The 25,327-nt window shown below is 31.8% G+C and overlaps 3 protein-coding genes across 3 annotated transcripts in view; all 3 read right to left on the reverse strand.

The window, feature by feature from the left end:
• LOC111711633 (innexin inx2) overlaps positions 1–2,213 on the reverse strand; it is a 29,133-nt gene extending 26,920 nt beyond the window's left edge. The window contains exons 1-5 of the mRNA XM_023486024.1: positions 2,130–2,213; positions 1,640–1,674; positions 471–483; positions 253–295; positions 41–125 (exon numbers count right to left, since the gene is read on the reverse strand). Of these exons, the coding sequence (XP_023341792.1) occupies positions 41–125; positions 253–295; positions 471–483; positions 1,640–1,674; positions 2,130–2,180 (227 nt within the window). The 5' untranslated portion in view covers positions 2,181–2,213. The remainder of the gene's footprint in view (positions 1–40; positions 126–252; positions 296–470; positions 484–1,639; positions 1,675–2,129) is intronic.
• A 4,832-nt stretch (positions 2,214–7,045) lies between these two features.
• Positions 7,046–11,093, reverse strand: LOC111711632 (uncharacterized). Its single transcript, XM_023486023.1, has 4 exons — positions 10,702–11,093; positions 10,217–10,337; positions 9,349–9,420; positions 7,046–7,675 (listed from the first exon to the last, which is right to left on the reverse strand). The coding sequence occupies exons 1-4, from the start codon at positions 10,773–10,775 to the stop codon at positions 7,619–7,621; spliced, it is 324 nt and encodes a 107-aa protein (XP_023341791.1). The 5' UTR covers positions 10,776–11,093; the 3' UTR covers positions 7,046–7,618.
• A 1,135-nt stretch (positions 11,094–12,228) lies between these two features.
• Positions 12,229–23,995, reverse strand: LOC111711631 (heat shock 70 kDa protein). Its single transcript, XM_023486022.1, has 16 exons — positions 23,910–23,995; positions 23,233–23,264; positions 22,852–22,880; positions 21,536–21,678; positions 20,924–21,003; positions 20,462–20,516; positions 19,910–19,972; positions 19,102–19,195; positions 18,480–18,562; positions 17,634–17,719; positions 16,238–16,451; positions 15,624–15,701; positions 14,983–15,114; positions 14,332–14,776; positions 13,788–13,846; positions 12,229–12,559 (listed from the first exon to the last, which is right to left on the reverse strand). Exons 1-16 carry the CDS (start codon positions 23,982–23,984, stop codon positions 12,368–12,370), a joined length of 1,860 nt encoding a protein of 619 aa, XP_023341790.1. The 5' UTR covers positions 23,985–23,995; the 3' UTR covers positions 12,229–12,367.
• Between the last annotated feature and the right edge of the window lie 1,332 nt (positions 23,996–25,327).

Genomic DNA, 25,327 nt, shown 5'->3' on the forward strand with positions numbered 1-25,327 from the left:
CTAAAGAAGGCAATAAAGGGATAGTTTAGGGAATTTTAACCTGTTTATAACAGGAGCAGGCACCCCTATACCCTTATCCATCATACACTGTATTGCAGACCCATTTGTATCAATATAGCTGTAGCCTAGATACAATATCATTATAATTATCATTATTATTATTTTTATTATTATTATTATTATTATTATTATATTATTATTATTATTATTATTATTATTATTATTGATATTGTTGTTATCATTTTATTTTACCTGTAACGAGAAGTACTGCAATTGCAAGAAACCCAAAAGTGAACTGTGTCAAATTTAAAATAACTTTTGGAATACAATTTGCTTACAAAATCCTAGTATATTAATTTTTTTTTTTAAACATCCAATTCTGTTTATTTTTACATAACAAATTAAGGTCAATAAAGTTGTTATATCAAAAGTTTAAAATATTTTTTTTTATTTTGTTGTTTAAACAGTTCCTGGTAATGCAGCCTAAATGATAAATACAGACTTAGCTTTTGCAAGAATCATTCATTCGTTTTTTGATCTTTAGTTTGCTTAGCTCACACTAAACTAAGCTAGTAAGGTAGGTAAAATAGACCGGGAACTGTTAAATATTCTGTCCGCGCCACCAAATTTGAAACAGAGTCTGCATAGAATAGGGTCGGGACGGTACTTGCCGCAGCCGTGGTATATTTGAATTTCCGAGCCGGGTCAATCTTTCCGGTCCCAGTTTGTATTTTTCTTAGCTCTATGGACAGGACTAGCTGGTGCAAAAAGGTCAGACTTTATGCTTCATATAGATTGAATTTACTTTTACTCCACTGTGAGATTGCCCGAATTTACAATTATGTTCACTTTGAAACGAATTCTCGTGTATAAGATAGACCTAGGGAAAATATTATGAATCGATTTGAAATACTTGTTTTCATATTCACAGGTGAAGTNAGGCGTAAATTTTTTAACCTATTATGGACAAAAAAAAAACCTGTAAACCATAGATTTCACTGACCCCATATCCCCCCCTCCCCACTCAAAAAAAGGCTTTTGCTTACATTTCTATAAATGTGTTCAAAAAGAGATTTTCTTCTCTCTCAGTCGACCTCGAGAACGTTCTTTGGAAGTACAAAACTGGGAACCATCGGATATCTTCAAATTGAAGTAAAATTAAAAGTTTTTATGTGATCAATCTGAGCTGGGAATTTTTAAATGGTGGATATCGGGATTAACGCTTGATCCACTCTTTTCTTAATCTCCAGATTAAATAATGCTTGTTCTCCTCTTGTTATTAATCTACAGATTAATTAACCGATTGGGATTAAGGATATCTCATTCTGAAGTATTCAGCTCAGAACTCCTCCTATTGAAGAGCAAGAGAAGAGAAAAAAAATGTTTACAATTTTTATTTTGTAACTGGAAAAATTAGCTTTTTTGAACTTGGGCGTAAAATCAAAGCTAGAGAATCTAAGAGATCACAATGTCGTAATAGTAATTTCGGATAAATTTGGTCTTCTCCTCCTATCTAGTTCAATGTGGAATAGAATTAATATTATAAGAATTCAAAATTTAGTTTATTCTGAACCTTCTTCAGTTCTTGCAAAAATATTCTTTTTATTATTTTTTATTAAATGTATGTGTCTGTATTTTCCTAAACACAAAGTTGTCTGGTCTAGGAGATTGTACCTAAACATTTAATTAAAAGTGAATATTTGTTTTTTTTTAAAAATAAATAAATATATAAAATCAAAATGATTGATCACTTCGTTTACTGTTTATAAGACGGACTGTCAATGTAATTTATTTATTTGTCTTATTCACAAAATGTACCCTGTGCAGTGTGCACCCCTCTCTTTAAAGGGTGAAGGAGATATGCTCATTTTTAGTTAAAACTTAACTAGTTTCAATTTTGACTTCTCTATTACAATAACTCGCGGTAATAAGCTGTGGAAACAATGAACAGTATCTTGATATTTTCAAAATTCAACACGTTTTAAGTTTACTCAAAGAACGGAGGGAAAGAGTACAGGTGAGAATCGGACATGAGATATATCTGCACTATATTTATAAATGGAGGCTTTAACTTTAAATAGGTCTAAACAGTCCCTCTAAACAACACTCATGAATTGTAAAACTACTACCTTCGGTTTCCTTGAAAGAAGCTTCTTGGTCCCTTTGAACGCCTCATACATCCTGAACGATCCCTTAGTTTATCTGTAAGAGAACAGTTTTGTTACAAAATGAGAATAAAAAATAGTTGCAATGAGAGAAAAGAGTTTATTGGCCAGGTTTTACACAGTTAAGCTGAGAAATTTTGCGCGCCATTTTGAATTAAAAAATACAGAAACGGGAGGAACTCTCTAATTTTGAAAAACCGGTTTTCGATTTTTCTGAACTGTATCCAAAAAAAGAGTAGATATAGCAAGAAATTAAAAGTGTCCACATTGGATATTCGGATTAAAGATGTATCATTCTAAAGTTCCCAGCTCTGTTTACATATTTATAAAGAACATTTTTAGAAACTTGTTAATTCTTTGCTAAACATATTCAAGCAACCTGGATAGTAGTGATACACACATAACATGGAAGTTTTCTTGTAATTTTGTTATTTTAAAAACTTGTTAGAAGTTCGTCTTTATTGTATTGGAATAAACGCCGACTGCTTTGTATTTTCAGTAATTTCTAGATCAACACAAACATATCTACAGGCTTTTTAGGGTGGACCACTTAACCCTATCCCTGCCGGGGTACTTGAAAACCAAGATACGCTCTAAATCCTATTTTTGATGTCCAAATATGACAAATGATATATCATTGGAAAGCTCTTATATGCTCTACATTTAGAATCTGCAAAAAAAATTTCAAATTTGCAAAACTATATTTTTTGGTAAATTCCAATTCTATAGTAAAAAGGTTAGTAAAAATGTTGTCAAAAAAAATGATAAAAATACTTTATTGAAAAGCCCTTACCCATGCGATTTCAAGTATGCAAACATTTTTGCTAAATTTGAATAACCTGGTGTTCAATTAAAGAAAAACCTTAAAAATGTGCAAATTTCTTTTGACGGGTTGTATGCAAATAATTTGCAAACTTTTTTTGCGAAACATGTGCAATCCATTTTCTCATGACATTGGCTTTCCAGAAAGCTAAACATTCGCAAAATCTGACAACTGAAAGGGGGTCAAAACAACAATTTAGTTTGTTACAGGCAGTTAGTATAACAGCCCGGATTTAGACCTAAAGGGAGGGCTTTGTGTATTTAGGAAAAGTCAGAAAATTTAAACAGCCTCAGACCAACACTTTTTGAGTTATGTAAAAACAACTACAGGGGGGTAAAATTTACTATCCCCCTCTCCCAGCAGAATAGGGTTAAATAAAGTCGCTTTTTAGATTTTTAATGATTTACCTTTATCTTAAGAAGTTACTATATACAATGCTATGGTAGCATCGAATATCGAAATTATAAATATAATGTTAACATTAGTAAGAAATCCCTAAAATCTTGTTCACCATTTCAAAAAACTTTCTGTAACGAACTTAATTTGAGAATTTTTTAACAGAGAGATGAGAGAAGGAAAGATAGTGACTAAGAGTAAAACAAATTTTGGGATCAAAAGTTCTCTTATCTTTGCTAAATGCATCTTATCTTTACACCTATAGCGTTCCATATATGTTGATCGACATAAAGTTCATATAATCCGTCTAACGAATAAATTATATTCGAGACATCAAAGTACAGTGAAACCCTTAATAACGAATACATCGGAAGAATTTATCAAATGTCTTCTTGACAATTTTCAATGAGTTTTATACTATATTACGTAAATTTCAGTATTTGCGAAAATAAATAAATAGACATGAATATGCGGGAACAGTTTTAAAGAGTTCCATATAATCATTAAATTAAAAAACTAAATATCTGCAACATTCCATAATCAGAAAGTGAAGAATACGACATTTGATGAATTCTTTCGATGTATTCTTTATTAAGGGTTTCACTGTACATTAAATTAAAACAAAGAATTGCCATAAATAGGCTCACGTACAAAAGGTAGAATTACAAAAGGTAGAATTACAAAAGGTAGAATTACAAAAGGTAGAATTACAAAAGGTAGAATTACAAAAGGTAGAATTACAAAAGGTAGAACAATCAAAAAGTAGAACGATCAAAAGGTAGAATAAACAAAAGGTAGAACGTTCAAAAAGGTAGAATTACAAAAGGTAGAACGTTCAAAATGTAGATTTTTTTTATTATTGAGAAGGAAGAAAATGTTCTAATTTTTACAAGAAAATCTGCGAATTAAAAAAAAATTCACAAAACTGCATTTGTCGGTTGAATTCAGCATGGAGAGGTTGGTCAACTATGGGGTGAATCAAAAGAAGAAAAGAACATTGATTGACGACCAGAAATATGAATATAATTTTGAGAAAATTAAGAATGGAACAGAGTTCATGCCAGTGGTGCAAACAGCACTGAGAACGCTCGCAAACAAAAACAGAGAGAAAACGAACTAGCATTAAAAACATGAACGAAAAGTATATTAATATCCCTGCACCAGACTATATGAAACAGCTTGCCAAAATTATTGGCATGGATTAAAATCATGTACATTTGTAGAATAAAGATTATTCCTAACAAATAAGAAACATTATTTTTTGACTTTTTTTGAAATTTTTTTTTTTGGAAAATTCTACCTTTTGTACCTTCTACCTTTGTAATTCTACCTTTTGAACACTCTACCTTTTGTTTATTCTACCTTTTGATCGTTCTACCTCTTGTCGTTCTACCTTTTGATCGTTCTACCTCTTGTCGTTCTACCTTTTGATCGTTCTACCTCTTGTCGTTCTACCTTTTGTAATTCTACCTTTTGTACTGGAGCCCATAAATATGCTCATTAAACTCTAAAAGAGTGGGATTTTTATATTTTTATTCAAAATCTCAATATTGTTAACGAGGTTGGGTAATGTTTATGTGAGCATCTTTAACATGTCTTTAAGGGTGAAAAAAGGTAAAAAAAATGTCACGACAATAAATAAAAACTTATAACAAATTATGAACATTGACATATATTTCATGCCGTTAAGAAACCAGCGTTACCATGCACGTGGGGTCATTTGAAATTATGCTTATGCTTATGTATTAATATGAATACAAATTATTCTTTTATTTTTACGCAAATCCAAGGTTATAATGCAAGGAAAGAATAATTTCAGATGTGTACGCATCTTTTGTACTGCAGTGTATTGTCTCTGGGCGGTAATGTAAACACAAGACGGATGTCACAGCCTGACATGGGATCCATCTTTAACATAAAAAATCAATGAAATATTCTGGTCAGACTTTTATGTGAATTATCAAAATTATCAACAAGAAATGCTTAAAATTAAATCCACTGATTTACTAAACAAACACTTATGCATCTATTCTTGTTTACAGATTCCGCCCAGAGACAACTGGTGTCAATATGTATGCAGAGTATACGCAACTGCAATTTACTTTCCTTGCATTATAACCTTGCGCAGATCTATCTTTTGCAGGGTGTTCCACATTATCTAGGATGTGTGCAATGTGCAATGTGCAGATTTAAATGGGTGTTTTGATGCAAATCAAATTTGAAAAGTGATTAATTAATTAAACATATTTTAGGCTATCAATTAGAAATAATGCATACAATGATAGTATGTCTTTTTTTATTAATTCTTTATGTGTATAATAGACAGTTTTAATTTTACATTTTATCAACATAAATTCAAACAGATTCCGACCTTACAAGTCACAGTTTACTCTTTTAAAGATAAAGGAAACTGGGTTCGCCTAATCTCTCAAAATTAAACAAACTAAAAATTTAAAACGTTGAGATTGACTGATTTTCTAAAACAAATGTTGAGTTTTTTTTTACAGTTGAATTAGGTGAAGGAGTAATTACTTCGAAGATAAGAATAACTCTACTCGGATAGTGAGATAGATAGAAAGATAAATGTTACCGCCATTCTATTTCTATTGGTTCAGAATAGACAACAAACACATGACTGAACCCTGATTGGATCAGACTCTAATGGACTCGGCATACAGGAGTGATGGCTATTTTTTTCGCAAATACTGAAATTTACGTAAAATAGTATAAAACCTATTGAAAAATTGTAAAGACGACATTTGATAAATTCGACGTATATTTTAACTGTACTTTTTCACTTTTACTCTTTAAAGCCCTGTAAAGGCGACTTGCAGCACTGAAGATATGTCGGTTCCAAGCTTCGTTGGATTATACTGGCTTCATTACTAATTTGACAAAGTAAGAAACAAGTTTAAAGTTGCAGGAAATCATACATTTACGAAAACAGACAGAATAAATTCCGTACCGTCGTGTCTGAGTACGTTTTCATCCTTTCAAAATTTTAGGTAACCAAACACATCATTAAATTACTTTGTTTTAGACTGAATACTTTCAGTTTTTACTAGTTTTTTAGTTAAAAAAGTAAGAAAATGATATGAATTAAAATAGGGTTTAGGTTAAGAATAAGTAATAGAAAAACCTTAATGCCATGTTCAAAATATTAAATGTTGTACCTCAAAGTTTTAGAAATTGTGAAAAATGTTAGATACATTAGGATGAGACTTCAGGGAAGATTGTACGAAAATTGTTTTTGTCCGTTTTCTTGCATTCAGGATTCCTTGTAGGCCAGAGCTGGCTTATTTCTATGCTTTTTCATGTAGTAAACCCTCAAAATACTACAGTCATATCCTCTGTATCTCATAAACATGTATCCGTTATCTAGGTTTATAACTGTTTAACTTTAATAACACCGGTTTTCCTGGAGTTATATTTGCAAGTCATCTGTATATAGAAACCACAATCAAAAATATCAGTTTTCAAAATTAGAACATTGATATCTAATTCATACTTGATGTGACAAAGCTTTTAAGTTGTGAATCGGGCATTGCCATCTTTGATTGGAGGGTGAATTGAAATTACGCGTACACTCCCTTTAAATGAATTCTTTATTTCTTAAACTGAGATAATAGAAGAAATATATTTCTGTGATACAATGAAAATACAAATCTTATTTAATTTTATTGTGAAACACATTTCTCGATTTTTTTAGTACAAAACATTGATTTAAATACAAAACAGGTATAAAATGTAGATTGGGATTTGAAACTTAAAACAAGGGAAGGAAATGAAGAAAGGGCAGGAAATTAAGAAAGGGCAGAAATGAAGAAAGGGCAGGAAATGAAGAAAGGGCAGGAAATGAACAAAGGGTAGGAAATGAACAAAGGGCAGGAAAGGTAACAAAGGGCAGGAAATGAACAAAGGGAAGGAAATGAACGAAGGGCAGGAAATGAACAAAGGGCAGGAAATGAACAAAGGGCAGGAAAAGAACAAAGGGCAGGAAATGAACAAAGGACAGGAAAGGTAACAAAGGGCAGGAAAGGTAACAAAGCTGGCAGGAAATGAACAAAGGGAAGGAAATGAACAAAGAGCAGGAAATGAAAAAAGGGCGAGAAATGAACAAAGGGCAGGAAATGCAGAAAAGGCAGGAAATGAACAAAGGGCAGGAATTGAAGAAAGGACAGGAAATGAAAAAAGGCAGGAAATGAACAAAGTGCAGGAAAAGGTGAGATTTCAGCTATATTTGCCAGGCCTGCTGTTTTCTTTCTGGTTTCCAGGTTTTCTCAACCATATCCTGTACATACATTTGTACATGAACACTTTAGTACATCAGTACATTAGTACATGAACACTTTATTACATCAATATATTAGTGAATGCAAATAGTGAATATAAAAGTACATGAATACATTAGTACATCGATACATTACTACATGAATACTTTAGTACATTAATATATTATTACATAAACACATTAGTACATCGATATGTTAGTACATTAATACATTAGTACTTAAACACATCAGTTCATGGATACATTAGTACATAAGCACATTAGTACATAAGCACATTAGTACATAAGCGCATTAGTACATGAACACATTAGTACAGATATACATTAGTACATGGATAAATTAGTTCATGAATACATTAGTACATGAGTATATTAGTACTTTACAATTGTACATCAATATGTTAGTACATTAACAAGTAAATACATAAAATGGAACATAAATACATTAGTACATGGATACATTATTACATACACACATTAGTAAGTGATCAAATTAATGCATGAATACATGGATACATTAGTTGCGCACATTTTCTTACAACATGCAAATTTTAGCCCTAGCAGAAGTTATGGGCAAAAAACGACCCAAAAACAATGCAAAAACGATCCAATAACGATGCAAAAAAATATGCGAAAAAGATGCAAAAACGATCCAACAACGATTCAAAAACGAACGTGTCGTGACGTTCGTTTTAAGGATCGTTTTAGGACTTATTATTTTTTAGATCAAAGATATGGCTAAGTTTAAAGGGACAGACCGGTTATGTAATTGGTAGTTAAACTGAGTATGCAGTGTTGTGGTCAAATTCTTTAGGATTTATTTGAGACATATAAAACTTTTCCACAAAGTATAATTACTGAGTTTGAGTGCATAGTCGACGTTTAAAATCATGAATTTGGGTGGGAACGTTTTTAGAATAGTTTTTTTTAATTATTAAATAATGACGACAAAAAATAAATTAAAAAATATGTAGTAAACTAATTAGATGGACAGGAACATATTTCTCGAAAGAAATTTGTCAATAAATCAATGCTAGAATCAATTATTTCGTTTTCCTCAGTATTTTGAATCTCTTATTTTCTATGAATTCATTCGCAGATTTTTACAAATTCTTCAAATGTCGTCTTTTCAATAATACTTCCAGAAAATCTGCAGAAAATCTTTGTGAATATAAGAAACTAGAATAATGAGAAAATATAAACTAATAATTGAACAAGATTACTTATTTTTGATGATAAGATGAATTTTTATTTTCTCAACCTGTTCCTAAACACTAATTAGTTTACTGTAGACTTTTGTTTACATTTTTTGTCGTCGTTATTTTACAATTTAAAAAACCAATTCTGAAAATGTATCCACCCAAAATTACGATTTTGAACGTCGACTTTGTGTTAAAATTCAGGATTAACAGATCTGTAATAAGTTTTATATGTCTCAAATATCCTAAAGAATTTGTCCACAACACTGCAAGCCGGTCTGTCCCTTTAATAAAATCAAAGTTTAACATAATACAGTTTTGAAAACTTTGGGCTTCTGTCTCAGGGTAAGTGTTCTATCTGTTTTGTTATTAATCTACGTGTAAGAGTAAAATTGTGTTAAATCAAAATTTAAAAAAATAAATGAGTTTATCTCAGAATATTTTTTATTTCCCAAATAATTAATTGAATTGTACCTGTATTTGTGTCTTTTCAAGTACTTCATGCTTAAATACTTCAACACTGGCACTATTCTCAAGATCGTGAAGCTGTAATATCAAAATTCAATATTTTTACATTTTATTTTGATCTTTAAGCTAAAGCATGCAATGGTTAATTTTTATCTATATAATAAAAGAAAACATTTGTATATATATGTTGCCTATAGCCAGCCAAAGGGCTAACACGAATGGGCTGAAATTTTTTGTGGACACTCATGGGTGGCTGGGGGGTAGGCTAAAAAAATGTTCATGTGATTTACACAGGCATCATTGAAACCTGAATTTGATCAATAATGTTGAAGATAACGTCGTTTTCTAACTTGAAAACTGTTTAATTCTCTTAATTTTTTTCCGTTGTTTCTAAAGCACGCTTGTCACGCTTTTGCAGAGAAAAGAAATAAAAATAACTAAAATCATTGATATAAATTCATATTTGAGCAGAACAAGGTTTTAAGTTACAGTTTTGAGATCGGCCATACCCCAATATATCTATATCTTAAAATTATCATTAACCAATCAAAAACGAATGGCAATATACAGAGCGTCCCATATCATATATTAGGTTATCTCCAATCGTTAACGCAAAAATACGAAAATAATACTCGAAAAATCTAGCATTTTCCGCAAAAAAAAATTTCTGTTAACCTTATTAAAATTTTCAAAATGATTCATTATTTTTTAATTTTCTGATTTGTCCTCTAAATCGATTTTTAGACCCATGGACGCGGTCTAATTTGATGTGGGACACCCTGTATATCCAGCCAATAAGAAGAAATCAGTGTTAGCCAAGTCTCACAGGCTGATATGCAGCTAAAAAGTAAGATGATATAAGTAGGTTTCTTACTCTAACACTATCATCTGTGCAGTAGTTTTGTTTGCTTTGACCCTCACTAGATGGTGTGTGTGTAAACTCATCTAGAACTTCAAACCCCTCAGGGATGTCTTTAAACTTTGTATCTGTATATCTGTAAAAGATAAGAAAGTAATAAAAAAATATGATAATTTATAATTAATAATTTATTTCAAATTGACGGGGACATCCAGGAATTTTTCCAGATATTATTTCAAATTCTATAAAAACAAATAAGACTAGATAGAATGTAATGATTAATTTGATGTTTCGTAACATAGTCCACATGATACACTGTACATCTAGCTCTTAACATGCCTACATGCTTAGCGGTTGAAGGAATATTTCCCCCCAATTCTTAAAAATTATACAAAAGATGGACCCCATTTTTGAAAGCTTATTTACATTTCACCTATTATCTTTAGAATTAAAAATGAAAGTCTTCTTTATTGTAATGATATATACGGTGACCACTGTACCTGTGTTTAACCTGTAGAGGATCGAATGAGCAAAAAGTGTCGGAAACACAAAACCTGGAAGATGCGTGACCCATTTATTCTGAAAAATGGTAAATATCAGATATAATTTCTTACTTAAAAATTGATAAATTTCGACCTATTGTTTCTGTAAAGTGGTAAATATCAGATCCCATATTTTTACTTTATAATTGAAAAATTTACCCCTTTTTATTATGAATAATAGTAAATTATTAGATCCATATTTTTACTTTATAATTGAAAAAATTTACCCCTTTATATTATGAATAATGGTAAATATGTCGGATTAATTGTTTCATTTTAAAAATGCTAAATATTGACCCATTTATTCTGAAGAGTGGTAAAGTACTATTGTTTTTGTAAAGAGAAAAAGAATATACTTTTTATTAAGCCATGCATTTATTGGAAAAATTGTATTCTAAAAACTTACTAATTCTTTCGGATAAATGCATTGAAACGGATTATAAATTTTTTTTTGTTTGTTTTTTAATAATTTTATGTTAAAATTGGTACATTTTGACTCATGTCATTCTGATTAATATAGGAAAATGTTTTTCATTTTTTCTGAACCAGAATATTTGTATTTTGTATATTTCTAATATCAAATTGAAGAATCAGGACTGGTTGTTAACTGAAGACTGCCGGTATTATATAATCTGGGAAAATGAAGAAAAGTTCTAAAGTTTGATCTATTTTGTGTGTAACTCCTGCAACTATATATAGGGGAATATTAAGATTTTCCAAACCAAATCAAATATAGGAAATCGTCCAAACCAACCCAAATAAGGGAATCTTTCAAATTTCAAAAATTTTGGGTGGAATGTTAACTAAAATCACAAAGGTATATAAATCATCTTTAAACAATAAACCTTTCGATATTATAGTCAAAACTTGAAATTATTACTCATTTTACAATTCGACTTTAATCTATGATTATTTTGACGTTTTAAGAACAGATTAACGATGGTGTATCCTAATCGACCTAAGCAAATCCGCTATACTCCACTTCTGACCTAAGCCAAATCCTCTATACTTCACATCCGACCTACTAGCACGTGGTTTTACAGCTGCTACATGGACTTGTGGGCGCAGCGCACGGCCCCCTAGCCTGTCAGAGCCACAGCGCTCGGCCCGGAAATTGTCAACCTAACCTAACCTTCAGATAATACAAAAACAAACAGCTGATGTTGGTCCGATATTGCAGAAATTTCGTAGGTCAGAAGTTCAGTAGGGGGGATGTTGCGTATAGACGATGTAACATTACCCACATGGACCAACAAACGACTGCAAATTCACTTGGTCCCTCTACTTACACTTTTGATTCCCTGGAACTGTGGTGCTTAACCACAGAGTAAAACCCATTGGACATATTTAAGTCTAAGAATAGAATTCAGCCTAGTTCGCAAGAACTTAAGGAGTTTTAAATAACATTAAGGTCTCATCCTGTATTTTACGGTTGTACCAGGTACCTATAGCAAAATGTGTACATTTATTAAAAATAAAAGAAAATTAGTCAATATTATAACTTTATTTTTTACTGTACGTTATCCATATATCTAGACAACTAAAAATGGATAAAATCAAACTTGTATACTACTAAAACACACTTAGATGTAAAAATATTTAAAATCAATAAAACAGAAAATATTCAGGCCAGCACATTACTTTTGTGTGGGGACAATGGTTCGCCTTCCTTGTGTCCAATCTTCTCTTGAATCTTCTTAACTTCCGCCTTCAACTCATTCTTCCGCCCTCTGTATTCCTCCGCCTCAGCTGCCTTGTTCTCTTCTACCCACTTCAGGGCGGAGGCGAGGCGGGTTCTACCGTACTCGATATCAGACTGGAAAATATTAACACTTTTAAGAGCATAATTTCATGTGACCCTCTATGTAAAAAATGGCAATGCCCGATTTACAACGGTACCCTTGAGAAACCGCAAAGGAAACCAAAGAGTTTAAATTTACAAAAACATCATTCGACATACTTAATTGACAAAGGTTTAAAGGGTAATGTTGTAAATCGAACATTGCCATCTAAGCACTTGAAATAAGCTTACAGTCGATCCCTTTACAAATATTTTACAACCAAATTCGTAGAATTTTTCTCGTAGATGATTATTCAAAAGGGACTAATTTTCAGTGACTCTTCTTTTACAAACTGGCATGTCCGATTCACAACAGTACCAGTTAAACCTTAATTCATGGAGTTATTCAATATCCATGCTTTTTGCTTCCTGAAATTTGGTTATTTTCAATTTCGGTTCTTTGTAAAAAATGACTTGCTAATTCAATATGAAGAATTTATATCTCTTCAGAAAAACAATCAAACTATCTTTCTCGTTGATTTTCTGATAAATATTGGGTACCATTGGTCAATCGGTTGTCAATTTTTTTTTTCATTGATAAATATGTTAACGATCGATAGTTTTATAAATATCTAGGCACATCTAGACTAATTATGAAATAAATCCAAGATTTTATCTTCACCAAATCTTATCAAAAAAAAAATGATTTCTTCTAAATCAAAAAAAAAATATTAAACCATTTGCTCGGTATTTAATTTAGATTTAAAAAAAACTAGAAGGGAACAAAAACCATTAAGATTGTTGCATTTATATATTTCTTAAAGCTAAAAATAGTTAAAAAAAGAGAAAATGTGAAAAAAAAATTTATTTTAGAAAATCTGTCCTAAAGAAAGAATATTTTTGTTGTGAATAACAGGATGTCCATCTTATTTGACCGGCTATGTAAGGTAGTTAAACTGACTATGCAGTGTTGTGGAAAACTTCTTTCGGATTCATTTGAGACATATCAAACTTTCTAAAGATCTGTAAATCCTGAGTTTGAGCGCAAATTCGACGTTCAAAACATTTACTTTGGGGGTGGATACGTTTTCAGAATTAGATTTTTTGAACTCAATAAAAAGTGCCAACATTAAATATAGAGATCAATTAATAATACTCCACAACAAAAAAATCCGACCTCATAAAATTCTCAAAAGTATTGAAATATTAAAGTATTAAAATATTGAAATATTTATGATTGTGGATTTAAAATTTAAATATTTACCTCGGAGAGCTTGCATTTAAACTTCTCTAGTGCATTCCTCAAATTCAGCACATAGGATTCTAAAATTAAATAATATTAACTTAGTACAGTCGTCGTTGTATATATATCAATACGATGAAGAAGACTTTAGATTTCCATTTTGATTTCTACCAATCTTTCAAATAGCATGAGTACACATCAACATGGAAACAAAGAAAAGCTGTCTATTAAAAGTTTCACTTTTTTTACTTGTATACTTTTAGTTTTCAAAAAACTCGTTAAAAACTAATAAATTCGTCTGCATTGCATTGATATAAACGCTAAGCACTGTAAGATATTCACTGGGGACAACAATTGATAAAACAGCTTCAGTTATTCGTTATAAATTCAAACATTACCGCAAGTGCATTAAACAAAATATAATAAAAAACTGAAGGTTAAGCATATAAGGCAAAATAAAGAATTCTGGTTTGAAAAAAAAGTAGAAAAGGATTAACGACACGAGAAGAAAAAGAAAAGATACAACTCTAAGGGGGGGGGGGGATTACACCCCTACAAAACTTACCTAAATCATTTCTTGCGACCACACACTCTCTTTTCTTATGATCTTCAGATTCAAATCTCCGAGCATCCTCGATCATCCTCTCAACCTCTTCAGCAGTCAAACCTCCTTTGTCAGGCTTAATTGTGATCCGTTCATGGTTTCCAGATCCAAAGTCGATGGCGGAGACGCTCAAAATACCGTCAACATCCACATCAAACTTAACTTCGATCTTAGGAACACCACGTGGAGCTGGAGGAATACCGACCAGGTCAAATTTACCAAGGAGATGGTTGTCCTTGGCTAGCGGTCGTTCTCCTTCGTACACACAGATTCCCACTGATTCCTGATCATCAGCGTTGGTTGAGAATATCTTGTTGGTTCGGACAGGAATAGGAGTATTCCTGGCCACCAGAATTTCCAGGACACCACCAGCTGGTTCTACTCCCAGAGATAGAGGAACTACGTCCTGGAAATTACGTTTTTTTTTCGATGTTAGAACTTTTTATCGACAATGAAAACTAAGAGATTAAGTGCTTAATCCGCAAAAATTTCTGTAACATGTTCTCGCGATCACTTAGGCCCAAGAAATATTGACAAAAATTGAATTAGTGTTTTAATAAAAGGAATTGCAAAATAAAATTTCCAACCTAATCAAAAATATAAAATTAAAACCTGGAGGATACACTCTCCAAAGCTCTTATCTCCGTTAAGAACAGCAGCTTGGACAGCTGCTCCATATGCAACTGCTTCCTCAGGGTCTATAGACTTGTTCAGCTCCTTGTGGAACATCTCAACAAGCAATGACTGCAAAATAATTCAGATACACATCACTTCAAAACGCAATCAACAGAGCATAGTATAGAAGACGACACCAAAGCTTGGAATTTCTCAAATTTTACTGAAAATTTACAATTACTAATTTTATTTTTAAGCTTAAATGTTTGATGGGTTTTGTTTATTTCCTTGATAAACTCAGATGAAAAACTCAAATTATTCAAAAATATTTGAGAACAAAACTGATGACTACAAATGTCGTCTTACGTAAGATACGGTTTCGATGGCAATAGTTTATAAAAATCAAGTCATTCCCTAATTTGAACTAATTTGAAATGAAATCTGAAAAAGAGGCCCCTAACACCCTCTCCCCCCTCTCTCAGGAATACCACTTTCATATTCTTATAAAACCTAACACAAGCTTTTACTTTGAACGGGGATGGCCAATAAAGGGTGGATGGGAGGGGAAGTCTACAAAAAAGCTAAATCCCAATCAAATCTTACGTTAAGACTTCAGAAATATTGGGTTGAAAAGCAACCTGAAGTTTAGGTATTCTACTACTACCTCCCACCAGAACTATTTCATCCATCTCTAGTTTACAATCGTCAACAGCTTTCTAGACGACAATAATACTTTTCTAATGTAGGAATAATTTCAGATAATGGCGTGCTCGACCCAAAAACGTATCCTTTAACCTTAGAGATGAGTAACATTATAGCAATAAAATACAGGTTTCATTCAAAGATAACTTTAGGTCTATTAATTTAAAAAGCCTTTGCCGTAGCCCAGACCCAAATACACAATATTAATACAAAATTCCATTTAAAGGTAAAATATAAGTTTCTTCCTTATAGATTTAATCATGCAAGTGTAACTATAGTGTGTAAAGATTGTTTAATAAGTTTGAGGGAAAAATCAAATAAACTCATTTAGACCATTCAAAAGTGTCTATAAGCTTAAAGACAGCTCTTGCATCATATGAAATCCCCAAAAAAAATTTTAAAATCCCCTAACAACATTCAAAAGTGTCTTTAAGCTTAAAGAATGCTGTTGCATCATAAGAAATCCCCAAAAAAAATTTTTAAATCCCCCAACAACATTAAAAGTGTACGTGAATCTTGGTAATGAAATGAAACTAGTATGTCGTCTTCCCTTGACGTGAGAAATGATCATTTCGAAGAGATCTCCGCATAGATCCTCAAACTTTGCTTGAGTGATCGTAGAGTAGAAATCTATTCCTTCTGTTAATCCATCGATCTCAATATTGGCCTGGGGCGCGCTACTGAGCGTAACCTTAGCGCGCTCACATGCAGTTCTGAGTCGGCGAAGTGCGCGTTTGTTACCACTAATGTCAGCTTTGTGCTTCCTAAACAAAACAACTGTAAAAAAAACTAATGAATGCACTCAGTATAAAATTTGACTTTTTTAAAATTAAGAATTATTGAGAAGAATTTTGTAATTTGTAAAAATAAATACTTAAATATGTATTTTCTGTTTGTTTGTAATGCAAAACAACGTTAAAACGGCTAAATTGATCCACGACCCAATTTTTTATCTTGACGTCGTCTTACTTTCTTTTACAATTAAGAAATATCTCTAAGAATTTGTAAATGTAAAAATCTTTAAAACAGTTAATTTCAATTTTAAAAACGTCTAAATGGCTGAATCGATCCGGCCCAAATTTGGTGTGGCAACTTACACGACATCAGAGCTGGGATCTTTAGAATGGTGGATATCAGGATTAACGCTTAATCCTCTCTTTTTGCTAATCTCGAGATTATGTTAATCTCGAGATTAAATTTATAGATCATCAAATTTGATTCTAGGAACGCCAGATTTGTTCGTTTTCTTGACTGGAAGGGCCTTCAATTAATTTCTCGCCAATTTATTTATTAATACATTAGTTAAAATTGGTTAAAAAAGAATCTTAAACCTATTATTGAATATTTTGCTTCACCGATTAATTTACAAAATTACCGACGACAAGTGCTTTATTTGTTAAATTTGCGGATTTCTCTCATGGGGTAGAATTTATTTTCAAGGCTGTCATTGGTCAATACAATTTCCGAACTATATTTCTACAGAGAAAACAATCTACAGCTATATCCAAAGAGAGAGAAGAAGAGTGGATTAAGGACTAAAATTAAAAGTTTCTACAGTGATATTCGGATTGAGTAGTTGGGATTAAAGGTTATCCATTCTAAAGTTTCCAGGTCAGGGCAGGTCCAAATTGCTGGAAAAAGCCGACATTTAACACTTAAAAATCCAGAAATTTAAACGGAAAAATCGTTGAAATATTTTGTTTATATTTGAGTACAAAGAAAAATTGCAATTTAAATTCATCCGTAAAAAAAAATTAAAAGGAGGCGCAAGCCAAGTTTAACTAAATGACAAGGAAAGACAAAATAAGATTTTTCGTAAACTTAATCTGTTTCGATCAGACGATCGACATTTTTTCAGTTTACGGATCTTCATAGAAATTCATCATGATCAGTACTATAATGGAGGGAGGTGCAAAGCGTTCAAAATTTCTCGTCAAATGACTTACCTCATAAATTCTTGAATGAAATGCACGAGCAGTCGATTATCAAAATCCTCCCCTCCGAGATGTGTGTCTCCAGCAATAGATTTCACCTGGAAAATAATTAGTGGAGGTTGGGTGAGTATTGTTCGTTATTACACCGCTAGGTGTCTCTAAGTTCCAAACTAATAACACATTCCAGAACCTTGAAATGCAACTGCCAACACAACGTAGAAATTATCCAGAGCTAACACTAGTACTGGTGTTGAAATGTTATTAATTTTTTACTGCATCTAAGCAGTTCTCTTAAAAGTACAAAAAGTTTCGACAAAAATCCGTATATAGGTTCCAATTTAACCCTCAACATTATGCTGAAATAGGCTGACGAGTGAGTTCTGCTTTCCCTGGGTTGGAAGCAGGACAATTCATCAGCAGTGTTGACATACTTCAGCCAGATCAGAAAATGAATAACACTAAATTCATCTAGACTAATCTTCCCAGGAGTTTATCTAGACTAATATCTGAAACTGCTTTAGAAGCAGTGTTTCTTTAGAGAGCTTTAACATTTTGATTACCGAGGGTTACCAATACCTACAAATGATTTGACTTTAATAAGACCAAAAAACTCATCAAACGCGGCATTATAAAGTTTGAATTTAGTGTTCTGATTTAAATAAGTCTTTAATATATTAAATAATATGTATAAGAAAAGATATATTTTACAGCTTCAGGGAACCCTGGGAGGAATAAACAAGACTGTATAAATTCCGTACAGTTCTCATTTCTGCATATGATTATACAAAAAATACATATAAAAACATTTTTAGACTTTTTTTTATAAAAAAGCATTCAATAAAATGAATAATATTTTACCTGAAAATTTCCATTATCAATGACGAGTACAGAAACATCAAATGTACCGCCTCCAAGATCAAAGATCAAAACAGTTTTTTCTCCTGAAGAAAAAACGTTATAAATTCTATAATTGTAAGTACTTTGTCCTTGAAGCTTTGTAAAATAATCATAAGATTTCAAGTGCCCCTCCTCTCCCCTCCCCACTACAAAGGGGGAGGCCTGATTTACGATGGTACACTTCAAACTTTAAACCTTTATCAGATCAAATGTAGAAGATATCGCCGTTTCCTATATCTTAAGATTTTGATAATTTGATAATATTGTTTAGCAGAAATGCGAAAGTCGATCACCTTAAAAAGAAACCACATTTAAAAACATCAATATTTAAGAAATAATTTTGGATATCTTTTTTGACCAGACAAAGCTTTCAAGGGTACCGTTATAAATCAGACAGGCAAGAATTTATATAAAAATTATACTAGCTTTCCAATTCTCGTTTAAAAACCGTTTTCCGGATTTTATTAATAAATTGTGTGATAAAAGGCCCTAATATATTAAAATTCTTCAACAAAATGGAACAAACAAATTGGGACGTATGGGGGAGCAAATTTATTTATCCTTAAGATTAAGGTCGTCTTACCTTGGGCCTTCCTATCCATACCATACGCAATAGCAGCTGCAGTCGGCTCATTGATAATTCGGATAACATTTAACCCAGCAATCTGACCAGCATCCTAAACATGATACATGATAATATACATGATGCATGATGCATGATGCATGATGCATGATGCATGATGCATGATGCATGATGCATGATGCATGATGCATGATGCATGATGCATGATGCATGATGCATGATACATGATACATGATACAAGATACAAGATACATGATACAAGATACATGATACATGATACATGATACATGATACATGATACATGATACATGATACATGATGCATGATACATGATGATACATGATACATGATACATGATACATGATACATTTACAATACGAGACTGTTGACTGTGTTTTAAATGAGACCCCCCATGCTGACTTTGTTGAGTATTGAGCAACAATTAATAATATATCAGTGTTTCTATTTGAAAAATGTTTAAATCTGACTGTTTCCTTCGGTGAGTCTGATGCATAAATCCGCAGGACACAATTGGAAATTATCCATATTTAAAAGAAAAAAAAATCTTCAGAAAACTTTCGCCAAACGACTATTCAATTGGCAACCATTGTAAATCGAGCATTGAAATTATATTAACAGTAGCTTTAAGAACCCCAAACTTTATTGCAGCTCAGTCAACTTTTTTGTTTGGCAAATAATTTTAATGCTACGATTTCATTCTTTTTTATTGCAGTCGTAGTTTGAATAAAAGGGCATTAAAAATTTGTAATGACAATCCCTTTAACATAATTTTTTTTAAGAGTTTTACCTTTGTTGCTTGTCTCTGGGAATCATTGAAGTATGCGGGAACAGTAACCACTGCATCCTTCACCTAATAGGAGAATATGATAAATGTCGTCTTCAAAAATGGATCACTTCATTTAGGGTTAAAGCAAAGTTCTTCAGGGTTGAAAACAAAAAAAAAAGAGACTTAATTGACGACCTAAGTTAAAATTACTGAAGGTTTAAAAAATTGTATATTTTAAAACTTACAAAGAACCAAATTTAAAACTGCCCTGAATCTTTAAATAATTTAAAACTGCCCTGAATCTTTAAATAATTTAAAACTGCCCTGAATCTTGATATCATTAAATTCGTTCGGTCGTCTTCATAGTCTCTAAGTCCTGTGAAAATGTGATGAGATTCAATTTTTCAAGAAATTTCCAAACTCTATATTTGCTAAAAATGCGAAAAAAGGTGGGCAATTTTTTTGCACTGAATTGAACTTTTTAAAACTTGGGAAAAAACCAACCAAAATAAAATTATTGCCAATTAATCAGCTTAGAACGTATTGAATTTGAAACATATTCTAAACTGTCACCTTATAGCCCAAGTAAGCTTCAGCTGTATCTTTCATTTTCTTTAAAACCATTGCACTACAGAATACAGATACATATTAGCAATTTTTTTTATTTATTTTGGCCTTAAATATTCTTTTAGTTAAAATGTTTCTTTATAAAATTGAGAATACTAATAAAGTATTTAAAATAATTTAAATGCGAAGTTAAGTCCAAATTGTAGTATGGAGAAAACGCTATTAAACGGTGTGAAACTCTCAAATATCGTCTTCCATCTAAGTTGCCAAAAAATATTCATAATACTTTTTTTTCCAGAAAAGAGAATTTATTGACAAACATTGCAATTGATGACTAACATTAAACATTATGGAAAGAACATCCATTTCTTAAAAAAGAAGGGAATTAATAAAAATCAACTTGGTAAACTTCTATAATAAGCAAACCTTTAAAAAACTAAAAACTTGATTTAAGAATTGCATGCATCCCTGATCTCTTCTGGCTTGAACTGCATGGTTTGATTCAAGAACTCGACCTGGATCCTGGGGTTTCCATTGTCAGACACCACCTGCTCTCAGGACCAACATAGTCGTGTACAATTCACAAAGGGATAGAAGACGTATTAACTAGTGCATCCATCCAAAGAGTGGAATGTCCCAGCAACAAATCACATTTATTTGAGTAACAAAAATAAATTTTTTCCGATAGAAAAAAAGGATATCTTATTCCTCCTTGAGCGGTCAAGGATTTAACTGGTACTGTTGTGAATCGGAAATTTAAAAATTAAAAATATGTCTTGGTCCCTTGGCGAGAATTTCTATTTTTTTTTGACTCATTATTAAGGCCGCTCTCACTTATGGGTTGGAACTACATTAAAGAAATTTTATTAAAGCTGTGAAAAATTAAATCTAAAAAATTTTCTTTTTGCACTAAAAAATGTTTTTCTTCTCCGAAAATATGGAAGAAAAAAAAATTCAGCGGCAAGAAAGTTTTAAGATTTTATCTTTCAATGTAAAAAAATATCATGCGAGAGAATCAGTTTATTTTATCATTTTTCATATTGAATAATTAATTTTATAAATCCTAGGTTGGATTCCTTCCTTGAAAGGCCACAGCTTGATGTCTGCTTGAACAGTATCATCATTGAACTTTCGGCCAATCAATCGTTTAGCGTCGAAGATTGTGTTTGCCGGGTTAACCGCTACCTGACTAGCCGCAGGGTCACCAATCAATCTTTCCTTACCTGGGAATAGTGATGGGCATGTTTTCTTCAATTATCGACCCAATCAATTCGGCTCCTTTTGATTCATTCAGTTAAATTCAGAATTCATTGCTTATAGGAACAGACCGGCTATGTCAGGTAATTGAACTGAGTATGCACTGTTGTGGACAAATTCTTTAGGATTCATTCTAGACGAAACTTTTTAAAGATCTGTAAAAAGTTTGAGCGCAAAGTCGTCGTTAAAAATCGTACTTTTGGGTCGAAACGTTTTCAGAATTTTTTTCGTAATTATTAAATAACGACGACAAAAAATGTAAACAAAATTCTACAGTAACTTATTATTTGTTAAGATACAGGTTGAGAAAATAAAAATAAACTCTTATCATCGAAAGTAAGTAATTTTTTTCAATAATTAGTTTCTAAAATTTCTGAATTTAATCACAAAGATTATCTGCAGATTTACTGGAATTTTTATTGAAAAGACGACATTCGAAGAATTTATCGAAATCTGCAAACAAATAAATTTAAAATAAGAAATTCAATATAATAATGATGAAAAAGTAAATAATTAATTCTAATTTATTGACACATTTCTTTTGAGAAATGTTTTTAAAGATGTAATTAGTTTACTTTAAGATTTTTACAGTATTTTTGTCTTCGTTATTTAATAATAAAAAAACGATTCTGAAAACGTACACACCCAAATTCATGATTTTGAACGTCGACTATGCACTCAAACTCAGTTATTATACATTGTGGAAACGTTTTATATGTCTCAAATTAACCCTGAAGAAATTTTCCACAACACTGCATACTCAGTTTAACTACCTTACATAGCCGATCCGTCACTTTAAATAAGTTTGTGACCCGTTGAATTAAAAAACGAGGATCATGTCAGATTCACAATGATACCCTTGGCCTTTATCTAATAAATAATTTACAAAAACATTGTCGGGGTGTTTGGCTTGACAAGTGTTAACAATTTTCATCCTCTATGTTACTGTCTCTAGAAATCCATAAGTCACTTTTAGAGAGAAACTACAGTTGATAATATTTCAAAAAGTTAAAAACATGAAGATTATTTTCACTAAAATACCACTTGTGGGTGCCATTGTGAATCTTATTCTAAAAATGGAGGTTCCCTTGAAATTTAGTTTGTCGACTAAAAGTTGAAAACAGTGCTCAACACTAAACCTGTGAAAGCTACACAACTGGGGGTCAACCTACAAGAACAAGACAACTAAATTATTTTATGAATAAAAGACAGTATTAAGTGCCCTTTTTATGCAATTCAAATAAATAAAGAAAATGAATAAAACAAATTTTTTTTTTTCTTTATTAACGGAATTTTTGTCATTGTTCTACAACTTTTTTCATTAAGTTGTCCAAACATACTATAGTTAGGCCTAAAATTTATTTTAGCTCTGGTTAAATACAAAAAGTTACAAATCTTAAAAAAAAATTCTGGAATTTCAATTAATTTTCAAAAAAGAATAGTTCTTACCCAGCCCTAACTTGGCACCCCGTGACGACCGTGACCCCGCGGTCCAAAATAATTTTTCAAAATTACTTTACCTGTTCCCTTGAGCATTAGCAATGATCTCAACCTGAAGAGAAGCTAAATTTGCCAAAATAAAACAATACTGGAAAGCAGTGCTTAGGATCCGGATCCGTTGGATCCGCAAGGGGTAAAATATCAACCAAAAACTGCAAAAAACTTTTTTTACTTCTAAAACCAAAATCTGAACTTTTGAAAAAAGGGAGATTATAAAATTTCCGCATTTCTGAATGGTTCATCAAGTTTTAGGATAAAAATATGCGAAAAAAATTAAACAAAAAATTTGAAAATTATGTTTTGTTAAAAAAATTCAGTAAATCTTAAAGAAATGACCTGGATCCGGATCAGTTTTTTTCCAGTGCTGATCCAGGATCCGGATCCGCATCAAAATTAAATGGATCCTAAGCACTGCGTGAAAGACATATTTGCAGAAAAAAACGTCGACCCATAAAATTAATTAATATAAAGAGCGTAAATACAAAAACGTAAAACGTTTTGCTAGACATTTTTTAAATTGTAAATACACAAGATACAAAATTCACAATTATTAATTCTCATTTTAAGTATAGAAAACTATGCCAATCAACTTAAGAAAAAAACTTAAAAAGTTTTTAAAAAAATTTAAAAGCATAATACGAATTTCAGACTCTAAAAGCTTTCATTATTAAGAAAAGCAATTTAACTATTCACTTCCCTTTCCATACTGCATAACAGCTACACAACTATTAGTTGTTCCTAGATCTATACCAATAGCAGCTTCCTTAGACATGTTTAGTGTCTGAAAATCAATTACTTTTGTTGAACGTTAACCTTATTCCTGCTGGGGAATTGGGCCAATTGGACCCCTTCTTTTACAAAACTCGATAAGTACTGGTCTGAGCCTGTTGAAATTTTCTGACTTTTCCTAAATATCTATAGCCCTCCTTTAGGTCTAAAACCGTCTTTTACACAATAACTCAGGCGCACTGCCTAAATAACTACTTTTTCCGGATACAGACTAAATCTTTGTCTTTACCCACTTTCTGTTGTCAGATTTTGATAATTAATTGCTTTTAATTGCTAATTGCTTTATTAATTGCCTTTTAGAAAGGCAATTAAAGGAAAGAAACGGATTTTTGTGTAATCCATCAAAGTAAATTAACACATTTTTTAGTTAATCTTAATAGATTATTTAAAATTTTGATTTTTTTGCATATTTAAAATATTGACATGGTCAGGGCTTTTCAAAAATGTATATTTTATTATTTTTTGAACATTTTTAATTTTGCAAACATTTTCAAAAATTCTGCAAATATTGCAATAATAGTTCTTACATAAAGAGGACCTTTAGATCTAAACCACTATAGAAGCTAAAATCTTTGCCAAAGACGCAATTGTGGCAATTGTCGCTATTCGGGGGGGGGGGGGGTCCGGGTCCTTGCGTCGTATCGTTTGCACTAATGATTGATCAGACTAACGTACATTCGCACTAACGTGGCCACAAGTGTTTATACTGGTCAGCTGACTTTGATGCAAAAGTACGTTAGTTCAATCGGACATTAGTGCAAACGATAAAGCATCCGGGTCCTGAGACTCCTGACTCATAATTTTGAGAAAATATCATTCAAATTTTTATAAAGTAGGAATTGAAAAAATCTTACAATCCATATTTCCCAGTTTGAGTTGTGTAAATTTAAGTTTTATTTAAATCTCGATGGAGGTGAGGGGGTTTCTTATATTACAATAGTAATGCACAATGCAATATGCAAAATGCATTTACAAATTCGCATTTTGTACGACCTTAAAGACTATAACCTTGTACAAGCAAAACTCAAATAACAAACAATTTACAAATATTCGAAATGACGATCGTATGAAAAGCAAGATCTACAGCAATAACTGAAGGGCTTAAATCCTATTCCTGTAAATAGTACTGCAAAGTGCAAATAAAAAAAAAAATATTAAGCCATGATATTAAAGCCCGGTTCATAGATCGAGCTGTAGCTATGACTTGACAGCTGAGCTGTAGCTAGTTAAAGCTGTCTGAGTTTTCTAGTCAATGAACGCACCTAGATCAGACCTTAGGTGTGACTTCAAATCGTAGCAAAATTTCAGCTGATCCAAATCATACCT

This window comes from Eurytemora carolleeae, unplaced genomic scaffold (assembly GCF_000591075.1).
Source record: "Eurytemora carolleeae unplaced genomic scaffold, Eaff_2.0 scaffold1187, whole genome shotgun sequence".
In the NCBI taxonomy this organism is placed as follows: Eukaryota; Metazoa; Arthropoda; class Copepoda; order Calanoida; family Temoridae; genus Eurytemora; species Eurytemora carolleeae.

Coding starts and splice junctions, on each gene's coding strand:
- LOC111711632 (XM_023486023.1), bottom strand. CDS start 10,775: ATGGGTCACGCATCTTCCAGGTTTTGTGTTTCCGACACTTTTTGCTCA. Junction 10,338..10,701: donor CCTCTACAGGTTAAACACAG/GTACAGTGGTCA, acceptor TATCTTTTACAG/ATATACAGATACAAAGTTTA. Junction 7,676..9,348: donor TTGAAAAGACACAAATACAG/GTACAATTCAAT, acceptor ATGTATGTACAG/GATATGGTTGAGAAAACCTG.
- LOC111711631 (XM_023486022.1), bottom strand. CDS start 23,984: ATGTCTAAGGAAGCTGCTATTGGTATAGATCTAGGAACAACTAATAGT. Junction 22,881..23,232: donor GCTAATGCTCAAGGGAACAG/GTAAAGTAATTT, acceptor TTGTTCTTGTAG/GTTGACCCCCAGTTGTGTAG. Junction 21,679..22,851: donor CAGTTGTGTAGCTTTCACAG/GTTTAGTGTTGA, acceptor CACTATTCCCAG/GTAAGGAAAGATTGATTGGT.